General features: G+C 44.6%; 1 protein-coding gene across 1 annotated transcript in view; it reads right to left on the bottom strand.

The window, feature by feature from the left end:
• The window catches only part of WIPI2 (WD repeat domain, phosphoinositide interacting 2), a 226701-nt gene that overhangs the window by 84157 nt on the left and 129665 nt on the right, over positions 1 to 12879 (bottom strand). Inside the window, exon 9 of the mRNA XM_085629180.1 lies at positions 11055 to 11219. Within this exon, the coding sequence (XP_085485306.1) occupies positions 11055 to 11219 (165 nt within the window). The remainder of the gene's footprint in view (positions 1 to 11054; positions 11220 to 12879) is intronic.

Consider the following 12879-nt stretch of genomic DNA (forward strand, 5'->3'; position numbering starts at 1 on the left):
TATTTCGTAGTATGCCATTTAGATCTAGAAGCACACTTATAGTAGAAACGCAGCTCTCCACACTGTTCCAATCACTTATTAGTCATCCTTGCATGGTGAAAGATAAGCCCCCAAAACTCAGCAATCATGTTCTGTTACATTTTATTTCTAGACTGCATGCCTACCTTTGTTTTTTTTGGCTTGGCTTAGCAGTACAGGTCTGACTTTCCCCTTGGGTTACAGGATCAAGACTGCTATGCATAAGCTGAGCCCAAACTGGGGTGGCGTAGAGAGCAAAAGAATGATGGATTAAACCAAGATCTTTGTGCGGAGGGTGAATGTTTGCATCAGCATTCCGTCTATCATTTGTTCCTTTTGTCACCCCGAATGGGACGGATATGTCCATAAGTGGGTCCCGTGCTCACTGCGCCACTGGATTCAACCTAGCCTGGCTGATGAGGGGTGATGCCCCGAAACCGGTCCCAGGATGCTTGTTTCCAGGCCAGGGAGGACCTGGCCTGGCAGTTTGGGCAGGACTGTTCTCATGGGGAACAGGGTCAAGACTGATCTGCATATGGCTGGGTCTGAACTGGAAAGGCATGGGGAGCAAACAACTATGGATTTAGTCCCAGATCCCTGTAGTGGGGTGAGTGTTTGACATTGTACAGTATTCTATCCATCATTTGTTCCTTTTGCTTTTACCTTTGTTTTTTGGCACTATGGGTAATGAAGAGGCAATATAATATAAAAAGGAAAAGTAAAGAGAAACTTTATTTTCAAATAATTTGGAAAGTAATTGTAAAACATTTAAACTGAGAAAGCCTGATTCACACACAAAAGTCTTAACATTGGGAATGTCTAGCAGACAGAACATAAAACACTTCGGCATGGCATGAATAAGGAACTAAGAAGGGGGTTGAGCTGTAAATAACTCGAACATTAACTAGAGATCTTACCAAGACTCTCTTCAATGGGCAGACGCCAAAGCCAGGCAAGAATTGGGGAGACATGATCCCTGTCCGAGGAAATTGTGACCATGCGAGTTGCAGCATTCTCTAAGAGCGGAGGTCTCCTGAACAGTTCCTTAGGAATGGCACTGTAACATTCGTTTCCATAGTTAGTCGGGACTGCATTAAAGTTGCTACAGACTTCTGGCGAGTTGATTAGACGAAGGCCAGGATTTTTCTCAGAGGCCTAAAATGCCAGAAGCAAGTCCTAGAGACTCTATAGACATCGGAGGTTCACGAGTAAGATTAGTCGATGATATTACCCAGAGTTCAGAATGATTTAACCTGGGTTGTAAAGGACTCATAATAATGGTCAACAGTCAGTGCTCCATTTGTCAATAAAGTTCCTAGTAACAAAAAGCTCTGTTTTGGCAGGAGTAAGCTTTAAAACGTTGGAGGCCTTCCAATGCTGAACTTGTTGACACTAGTGACTACTCAGATCTGACGCTCATCACTGAGCAATAATTTATGGGCAGATTTGCCACCCATTACTTCTTAATAAGTCACGCTCTGATTTGTCAGTCATCACTTCAAAATAGGTCATGCTCTGATTAGACACCAGTCACTTAGCAATAGTTAATGCTAGGATTTTCAACAAAACATTTAGTAATTCCTTCAGGGTGCATAAGAGACTTAAGCAAGTAAAAACAAGTTACCTGAATCAGTAAAGGAAGTAACCCCAATCTGACTAATCCGCTCTGAAAGGCACTCCTGGTTTTCTTAATTTACTACTTTAACACTTTAACACTTTAACCAATGTTTTGGCACAGAGACTAAACGATTCAGTCACCCTGTAGAACGGATTTCACCAGAGAGAAGCGAAGAACCAAACAAGCCTTGGCACTCTTTTCTCTCACTCCAATGTGATTTTCTCTTCCGAGAAGGTCTAAACATGAGGTCGACGTGACGGCTGTACAGATTCATTCATTCCCTAGCCATGTATGTGGGCCTACTTGTGTGTTGTCTGAATACAAGTGCGTGTTGTATGATAATGTATGTGGAATCTTTTTCTGTACAAGTACCAATTGGTTATCTGGTCTGAGCATGAGTGACTGCATGTAGGATTGTCGTAATGCACGAGTGCCTGAAGGTTGTCATCAGTGTGCTTGCTAGTCTGTTTAATTAAGTGCCTCAACGTATTCTGATCTGTATGTGGGTGTGTGCATGGAAGCCTTCAGGTGTGTCGGCAGGTTGGTTTTATGTGTGACCTACGCTGATGTTTGCTTAGATGTTGTGTGTCTGCTATTTTCTCATAATTTTTATTGGCAATATTTCCAGAAGAAACATTTTATCAATCACATGACAGCAATTATAAAATGAATGAACAATAATAAAGTTAAACTAACAAGGAACATTTAAAACAGTGGGCCTATCCTAAAGTAGTTAAAGGGAGAACAAGAAGAATGGCTGGCAATATTTATTAGATGGCCCAAACCAATTGGGACCTGCCTGATGGGTCATTCGGACCTCTTCTCATTGCAAGGGCTAGACAGGCCTTTTATTCCACTGGGCACTTCTTCAGTGAACAGGAGCTATGGCAAGGTGGAGGCTTCAAGAGAACGTGAGACCAAAAGAAAGGAAGGGGAAGCAGAGCATAAGTGATCGGAGATGAAGACAAGAGGGGAAAAGGTGAGAGGAAAAATGGAAGAATGTAAATAGAGTTACATTTTGGCAGGACTTTGATGTCCTCATGCTACAAGAGACCTGGGCTCAATCCACTGTCCCATTAACAGGCTTTGTAGAGTTTTAGAAACCAGCCATTAAAGTCTACAGGTGTGGTTGCCTAATGCGGGGGCTGGGGGGGGGGGGGGGGGGGAGGAGAAGGGGGGCTATCGATCTATATCTCCTCAGCTCTGCACCATATATTGGAAAAAGTTAATTTGAAAGTGCCCTGGGCTCAAGCTATCAACCTCATTCTATGCCAACACGCTAAAGACCACTCACTCATGCTTATTATCATCTACATTAACCCAACCAAGCATAGGAAAAAGGAAACATTAAAGAACATAGTATTAATAACAACCAATCTCAAGTTAAAATATCCCTCCTCCAATATCCTGCTATCCGGTGACTTCAACATCAACCTATTTGGGGGGGCTAATTGGCCGCGAGGCCAAAAGCTTAGATATTGAGAACAACCTTCCAGTTCAAAATCTACCTCAGGCCACTCGTCAGAACAACTTACGTGATTTCTTACTAAACCAGTGCGACTCTCTATGCCTCTGGCTCAACGGCCACTTTAGTGATGACACCCCACCTGGCTGGACAAGATCTGTGGGTTAGTCTATTTCCTACATAGATTTTACCCTCAGCACTGTGGGACTTTTGATTACATCGGAGATTTGACCCTGAGGCTTTGCTATGACAGCGATCATAGGCCACAGCACATTAAGTTCTCCTTCAGCCCTTAAGACCGGAGGCCGCTCTGCCCACTAGCACCGTGGTGCAGACAGAAAACCTAAAACAACTGAGATGGGACGACGAAATCAGCCAGGAAGAAAAGCCATGGAGCAGAGCTCTACTTGCTGAAGTCATAGCCCAAAACAACTCCCCTATCAGGCAGTGGTCTCTCCTAATTGAACAAATTATGCAGGAACACCTAGTCAAACCTTCACCACGAGCAAAGCCACGTAAACTGCCCTCTTCTAAACTCAAATGAACATATGAACTGAGGCTGCTAAAAAGTCAAGTCATTCGTAACACACAAGCTGTTATTCAGCAACCTTCTACTATGGCTGCAAAAAAACTGTCTGAATCTATCAAGATCCTTATTCAGGAGAGCACTCTGGTGTGCCAAAAGGGAAAGAAATGAGGACTTCTGGCTTCACCTGCTAGCAGCCAGTAAGGGAAGGAACCCAAGAAAATGTTGGTCTCTGATTAATCAAGCCATAATTTGAAGCAGGAGGGGGACCAATGCCAACATTTCAGAAACAGAGTGGGTCGCTTTTTTGTCGGCCTACTTTTCATCAGGGCCCAAATGCTCAACTAACCTCAGCAGCCCGACAGGCATCCACAGCGCCAGACTTGTCCCCCCAAAGGCCAGCCAAATGCCTGGCCATGCAAATCCTCCAGAAGCCTGTAGTAGTCTAGAGGATCGCTGCACACAAAAGCTGGCAATTCTGTGCAAAGACTGAGCTCCTGGCCCTAATGGGTTACCCACTGGTTTCCTCGCTTCCGACCCAGCTCTTTGGTCCGAGGTATTAGCTCTTCTGCTCAAACTCTGCCTGGCAACAGATTCCATCCCCGAGTCTTGGAGAGGATCTATAATCCAACCAATTTTTAAAAGGGGCTTGAAATCCAAGCCAGCCACTACCGTCTCACAGCTCCAATTGACAACCACACCAAACTGTACGCCAGCCTGCTACTTGATGACCTCAAAGCCTGGGCAGAAATTCATCAGATCATACCCAATAATCAATGCGGCTTAAGGGACAAGTGTGGCACCTCCTCAAACCCGATGGCTCTGGCCCTAATGTGCGACAAAGCATTCAAAGGCAAAAGGGTGCTTTACTCCTGCATCATGGACTTTAAAGCAGCCTTCGACAGCATTCCTGACTGATCTTACCCTCCCTAACCAGGAGGTCAACCCCCCTCACTCTCACCGAGCTCCCTTTCCTTCCCCTGACTCTCCTCTGTCCCCAGTGACTGCCTAAACCCCACTTCTCTTCCCTCCCTTCAGCCATAAATCGGAACTCCCCTCTACACCCCCCTACCCTGGCACCCTCCCCTCCCTCTCCCCAGGCCTCTCATCTTGACTAACACAGAACACCCTCCTAGTCCCCCTGAACTCCCATCCTCCATCCCTTTCTCCCTCATTCCCCAGACGCTTTTTAATTTAGAACTCCATCTCGCTAATCTATCGTTTGAACTCACCTCTCTCAGAAAATATGTCAATTTCCTCTCCTCACTTAACCGCCCCAATCATTCTAGCTCCCTGTGCACTGAACAAAACAACTCTACATTCACCCAGCTACAGGATACTACCCCCCTCTGTAACGATACACTTAGAACCTTCCGTGCCCGAAAATCCCCCCCGCATCTGACCCCCCTGACCCCTGTAATCCTTTGCCCCCCCTGCTATATAACTACTGACCCTTTGATCCCACAGGCTCCTATCCCCGTGATCCTTGGAACTAACAGAATTCCAACTTCTCCAACTACACCTAGACTTCCCCCGCAATTTACCACAATCCACCCATGCCCTCCCCCTACAACCAACCCTATACCCCTGTCTTGAATGCTGGTTAACTGTCGTTCGGCGGTCTGACATGCGATTGAAATTACGGAAACCATCCTCAGTGAATCCACTGACATTGCCTTTCTTACTGAAACTTGGCTTAAAGATCCCTCCTCTTCCATTCTTGATATACTTTCCCCCCCTGGCTACTCCATCCTCAGAAAAGATAGACCTGTCAAAACTGGAGGCGGTCTAGCAATAATCTATAAAAATGAACTCCAACTCTCCCCTGTGCTTATCCACGATCTTTCTACATTTGAATACCTCGGAGCTGAACTTAAAGTGCAGGGCTCCCCGCCAATTAGATTACACAACATCTATCATCCTACCGGCGACTCCTTTTGTAGAAGAATTGTCTGACGTTCTCCTCCAATTCTCACTTTCCAACTCAAAAAACCTCTTCCTCGGAGATTTTAACCTCCATTGGAACAAAAAGGACAATCCTATGGTCAACCTCCTCACTGATCTACTCGACATCAATGACTTAAACAACTATGCCGCTCTCCCACTCACTCCAAGGGAACCACTCTTGACGCTATCATTACTAACAATGAGTTAGCCTACATTTCCTCCATAGTTCCCATCGATTGGTCCAATCACCACCTCATCCTTTTCACGATCTCTAATACTGTTCTACATCCTCCACCCAAAACCATAAAACAGATGAAACTGACCAGGAATCCTCACCTTATCCCCCCAGGCAAACTTGAGGCCAAAGTTAAAGCTCAACTTCAACTCTCTCCTCCCTCACAAAACACCAATGACCTCACCGAACACTTTAACAAATCCATCGTTGAGGTCCTTGACCAAATTGCCCCAGCCAAACTAAAACGACAGAAAAACTCCTCCAATTCCTGGTTCAATACAGATCTCAACAATGAGCAGCGCACACTTAGATAGACTGAACGCTTATGGAGGCAAAACCCTTCCCCCTTTAACCCCTCTCTCCTTAGATCCGCTAGATCCAACTATAAAAAACACATCCTCAATGCCAAGACATCATTCTTTTGCTCCCAACTTGACCGGGCCAAAAACAGACCTAGGGAACTCTTCAGCATTGTGAAAATCCAAACTTCCTCTGCCCCCCCCCCCCCCCCCCCCCCCAGGTCATTGCCACCACTGAGAGATGCGAGGAAATTGCCAACTACTTCTTAGAAAAATTCTCCAAAATTGATCAATCCTTTGCCCTAACTCACCTCCTTCTTAACCCACTACCCTCACCGGACATTTCCTCTAAATCTCCTTCACTCTCTACGCTCCCTCACGAATCCTTATCGCTCCCTCTTATCGTCCCTATTCTTGAACCCGGCCCCATCATACTTGAACTAAAAAATATTGCTACTTGGCTCAACTTCCATCCGGTCACTGAACTTGATGTCCTTAACATCATTTCCAGACTGAAACCATCATCTCACACTAAAGATCCTCTCCCGTCCAACCTTGTCCAAGACCTAAAACATATCATTACCCCCTATTGGACCTCCATCATCAACTCCTCCTTTACCTCGGATTGTGTCCCTGCGTCCCTCCAATTGGGACAAATCACTCCCATCCTCAAAAATCCCACTGGCGACCCTAATGACCTAAATAACCTTTGTCCTATCTCCAACCTCCCTCTTCTCTCAAAAGCCCTTGAAAAATGCGCCGTGCTCCAACTAGATAGGCACATTGATTCATTCAATCTTTTAGACTTGTTCCAATCAGGCTTCAGAAAGGGCTGTAGTACAGAAATGGCAATGCTAAACATAATTGATGACATCCAACACGCCCTTGACAAAGGCGAATCCTCCCTACTCATTCTCTTTGATCTCTCCGCTGCTTTCGACACGGTTAATCACTCTACGCTACTTAACACACTTAAAGATCGTTTTGGCCTCAACGGTTCAGTCCTCAAATGGTTCACCTCCTTTTTCCAACACAGAACCCAGCAAATTAAAATCCTTGACTGCCTTTCTAAACCTCTGCCCCTCTCCCTAGGGGTCCCACAGGGCTCCATCCTCTCCCCCTCTCTATTTAATCTCTTCGTGGAACCCCTCACCCTCATCCTTAAACAAGCGGGAATCAATTACCACCTATACGCTGATGACACCCAACTTTACTATAAAATCCAATCCTGCTCAGATGTCCTTCACCTCAATGATGCCTTGAGTAAGATTCAATCCTGGTTCCACTACAACCACCTCAAACTCAACACAAAAAAGACCGAAATCATTCTTTTCTCCCCTAAGAATAACTTGCTCCCCCTTCTATCCTGGATCACTGACCTTACTGCAATCAACTGCTCTCTCACTATATCCAACTCAGTTAAATCCCTCGGTTTTAACATTGACCAGAACCTTACTCTTATCCCCCACATAAAAAATGTGTCCAAAAGCGCTCTCTTCACACTCCATCACTTAAAGAAAATAAAACTCTGTTCATTCCAGCAGACGATTTTAAATTAGTCGTCCAATCAATGGTATTGTCAAAAATCGACTATGGGAACTGCATCCTCGCTGGAACTCCTAAAGCCCACCTCGCCCCAATCAAAACGGTCCTGAACCTTGCCGCTAGGCTCATTAGCGACCTCAAACTGTTTGATCATATCTCCCCAGCCCTTAAAGCCCTCAAGTGGCTGCCTGTTGAAGGAAGAGCCTCCTACAAGGCAGAGTGCACTACGCACAAAGCCCTGCATCAACGCTCCCCGCAGTACCTTACAGATAAACTTCACAAAGCCGGCTGCTCTAGATCACTGAGGAGCTCCAACACCCTCGCTCTTGTCCCTCCTCTATTAAACAAGAAAACCACACAATCCCACTCCTTTCCGGGAACGCACCTAACATATGGAACTCCCTCTCCAAAGACATTCATTGCAACCCCTCTAACGCCAGCTTCAAAAAAGACCTCAAACTTCTCCTGCCGAACAAATACTGGGGTCCTTAAATCTGCCCCTGGGCACTCATCCCACCCCTACCTCCTATTATTCTCCTCCCCCTTTCTCATTTTCCTTCGCCCACTAACTCCTCCCTCCAGCCTTTCCTATTGACCTACCCCATCCCACCAGGTATTACCGAATCCCCCCCCCCTCCTCAGCCTCCCCCATTCACTTACCCTTCCCCCCTCTTCTCCATGCTTTCCCTCCCACGCTAGGGTAATCTGAGGACTTGCGGCAACCCTTTGCAACACATGTAATGCGATGGTGTAAAACTAGAGCTGTTTTGACCTTCTCGTTGGGTTTTGAATACTACCTCATTATGATCCTGTTACATTCAATTAATGTTATCTATGTATAGCTGTCTGATATCGACTTAACTATCCCCCTCTCTTGCCTCTCCCCATTCCCATACCCCCTCTTTTACATCCTTTCTCTCTCTCACTAGCCTAATCTCTCTTGATTTGCTGTAACCCTCTGGCAACTTGTTTGTTTAGATTGCGTAATATTTAAATTGCTTTCTACCATCTGTATTTGTTTCTGAATACTACTTCATTGTAAATTTTGCTATATTTCAATTAATACTCATGTAAAGCGCTCTGATATCCCCGGGTCCAGCTAGCCCTATATAAAACATGTTAAATAAATTCCAAGTGGGCCCCTCTGGCGTAAACTGCAGGATTGGGGGCTGCCAGACGACCTACAAAGAGCAACAATACAGCTGCACACCAATACATGGGTTTGAATGAAACTAGGAGACGGTTCCTGCATCTCAAGGTCGATCCCCACGAGCTGTGGATTGAAGCAAGGCTGAGTGCTGGCCCCCATGCCATTTAATTTATATATAGCGGACTTGCCGCAGCAACTCGACGATACAAATTGCCACCCGCATAAGCTAGGAGGTAAAAGCATGTCACATCTGCTCTATACGGATGACCTGGTGCTCCTCAGTCAGACAAAGGTCGGCCTCCAATGGCTCCTGACCACCTTACATGACTACACAGGCACGAACATGCTGGAAATCAATCAGAAAAAGACAAAAACGGTCGTATTTAGTCAAAAGTCATACCAGGCTCATCGGTGGCTGCTCAAGGGCACCAGGCTCCAGCACCGTAAACCTACAAATTATAAGGAATAGTGCTAGATGGCAAATGGTCACTCACATCTCACATATCCACCATAAAGAACAAGGGCTCTAGCCTGTTTACCTGTCTGCTATCGCGCCAAAGTTACAAGGCCCTAGCCTTGACCCCCTCCTCCAGGTGATGAAAGCAAAAAAGAAAAAAAAAAAAGAAAAATCACACCAACTCTAATATACTGCAGCGAAGTCACCCTGGACAAGGAAGCAGGGACTGTAGACAAACTGGTCACAAAGATATACAAATCCACTCTCCGTTTCCCCAAAAGAGCATCACCGGCGCAAGTGAGACTGGAGTTCAACATCATAAGACAGCACTGGGCAAGAGGCAGCTGCTTCCACAACTTCTGCCACAGGCTCAGACAGGCACCACCTAACACCCTGCATTACCTAATCTAGCGTGAACTAGAGCATTGTGACTCAAGATCATCTTGATACAAACAATACCCCGAGGCCACACTGTCTGAATTCTCTCTAGCCGAAGCGTGGAACAAACACCTCTCACAAAAGGTCTTGAAGAGCTTAGGAGCCCACAAGGCCCAAAAACTGACAAAATTAGAAGACAAGACAACTCTGTGTAAGTGCTCTCACACGTGGTCAGTCATCAACTCATATTCCCAAACCAAGCAGTAGTGCTACATCACCTGCACCTACTCAATATGGATCCAACTGCGACTTGTGGCATTAAGAATGGGCAAGTGGAACGTCCATACCCACTTACCGCCATGGCACCGCCTAGCTACCCACGACACCAGCTGCCACCTATGCGGACAAGGTAAAGAAACCCTAAACCACATCTTAGGCACCTGTCATCAGCTCATGGAGCAAATGAGAACTCTCCTCCGAGTTGACTTTATACGACTAGGAATGCGCACATGCCAGCAAGCAGTAATCGCCAGCCTGAACCCAGCAAATACATCACTAAACATTAAAACTGTCAATTTTTTTTTTGAAGTGCAGCAAGTAAACAGGACTCAGCCAACTGTACTGACACTGACATCCCACCCCCCCTCGTACCCGATGTGCCAGCCCCCATTACCATCTGCACAAAAGAGGCAGGCGGACCATGCCACATTTCTGTAACGCATCAGGCCATACCTTTTGGACTGCACAAGGCACACCCTGAGCAAGAGAACCCACCTGCAGTCCGCCACAGCTCAGTTGATTATCGCACTTCAAGTACTATGTTATGTGCCATTTTCACATTGCTTTAAGCGTCTTTGTCAAGCCAGCCCTCCTTGGTGCCTTGTTTGCTTTCCTAACTAATTTTAAAGAACTTTCTCTATTCCTTTTAATTATTTAAAGACTCACGCTCACCCTGCTGAGTCACTTTTTATGCCCTGTCCTGCACGAGATCTGCGGCTTCCTCTTCGGTTCACTGATAAACTTTGTATTGCACCAGAAGCAGCATGACCTACAAGAACTAGGCCACAGGCCCTGGTGAAATCTATTTTTGATTTTATCTGCATGTTGTTCACTTTATCTTTTGTAAAGGTTTTTAATAACCATACAATTAAATATAATTTAAAAAAAAGATAGCATGAGCAGACAAAGAGAGCAGGCTGGTTTGAGCATTTGTGCCAGGGCTGCAATTGGATTCACAGTACAGCCCTACTCATAGCCTCCTTTTGCTAGTGCCTTTTGATGACATACATTTAATATGTCCTGGGCATCCAAGCCATGAGTTTCCATCACAGCAAGCTGATACACTAGATACACTCTTAAAACTTAGAAGCATGTGAACAAGACTACTTAGAAAATGGAGAAGGGATAGTTACTCACACAGCAAGCGCACATATGTTCTTATGACCACAAAAGGGCAGACGAACTGTTGCAAATGCTCTTCCTTGGTTAAACATTTCTGTGACCTGAGAAGGCAGGTAATTAGTGGATGCCATCAGTACTTTTCCAAAATAGCCCGTCCAGGTTGTGGGCTCCTCAATGGGTCTGAAAGCAAAACAAGTAATTTTTAGGATTCTGCATTAACGTGCAAACGTGCAATATAAAAGACCACCACAAAATGAAAAATGGTATAGATTCTTAGACTTGTCTGACATTTATCATCATGAAGCACCATGCAGTGAGGAGACCAAAAAAAGTTACAGAAACTATGAGCACATAAGTAGAAACACTATAAAATGAGAAAAAAAGGCAAATGGACAAGGTAGAAAAGTGTTTTAACAATGCTGCCTGACACACACTAATGAAGTAGTTTGTATTTATAATAGAGCAAATTGTCCATACTAGAGACATCCTATAACCTAAAATAGGTGAGATGTGACAACAAGATGAATTGCATGTTACAGAATGGTCAAAACATGGGATATGTCAATTTGAAACTACAAATATATCTCTAATATCTACACTCAAGAACATTCCTACTTCATTCTGTGTGATTGACATAGATCAATAAGACCATCTGTGCTCGCTCCAGAAAGCCAGATATGGGGGACAAATGAGATTAAGATGGGTGAGCAGGTACCAAGTTCCTTGTTGTAGCTCATAGTACAGCAAGCTGAATTTGCTGTGAAAAGACTATACAAAGCTAGCAAATGAGCTGCCTTTAGAGTTTTACGTAACAATAATACCAGCATACAACGATAGACGCTGTTTAGTGAGATGAAATCATAACTACCAGATAAGCTTTGGAGACATGCATCTACACACTTGGCCAGAGCAGTAACTGCTCATTGGTAAAAGCAGTGAATGGAAAAACGTGCAGTTTGGTAGGGCTTTTTGGGTAGTGGACCTGCTTTACATTTTAAGGCATTTACAAGCACCTACACTTCATGTATTAGAAAGGGGGTATATCTGCAGTTTTCAGAAGAACTCCAATGCTTCCACTGTCAGCGTTCCACTTCCCAGTAAGCAACAGAACCTCTGGTATAAGAAGCACCTGGTCTTGGTTTTATATAATAACAGTATTTGTCCGCTTTTGACTCAAAGACCCTGCATGGACTCCAGCTTTGTTCGTATCACGCTCGATTGCAGGACGTATTTGTCTGAGACCAATGTCAACTCAGTTATTACTTCTGCCCCATCACGTATGCTGAGAGGTCTAATCCCAAATAATTACATATTGATTTATGAATACAAACTGGACATAATATTGGCATGTAGTAGCTCTCACATTTAAGCAGCTGCAAAGGACAGTAGAGGTGATGACTTCCTTAGGTGTGTACTTGGTTTGTATACTGTTGTTGAAGTTCAAATTCTAGAAAGGCTAAGAGGTCCCAGGCTTCACAACTATGATTCCATGGGGTCTACAGAAGTCAAAAGGTTAAAAAACATTGGTGTAGGCCAGAGGTTAACCTTTGTTCCAGGGAACCCTGGGGTCCACAAATGCAACTAAGGAGTTCAGTAAGTGCTTAGAAAATAAATGAAATAATATTAACAATAAAGTGTATATAAATAAAGAAGCAAAATGTACACTTGTAAATTTAAAAATTTGCTGTAGATGTGCATGAATTTAACATTGTAGGCTAAAAATTTATTTTGAACGCTCATTATGATTCAGTGGAGCAGTGCAAGTGCATCAAACAGAATATAATACGGCTGATGAGTGGCCTCAATTGAATTTGGAAACTCTCCACCCTTATTATTAAAG

This window comes from Triturus cristatus, chromosome 10 (assembly GCF_964204655.1).
Source record: "Triturus cristatus chromosome 10, aTriCri1.1, whole genome shotgun sequence".
In the NCBI taxonomy this organism is placed as follows: domain Eukaryota; kingdom Metazoa; phylum Chordata; class Amphibia; order Caudata; family Salamandridae; genus Triturus; species Triturus cristatus.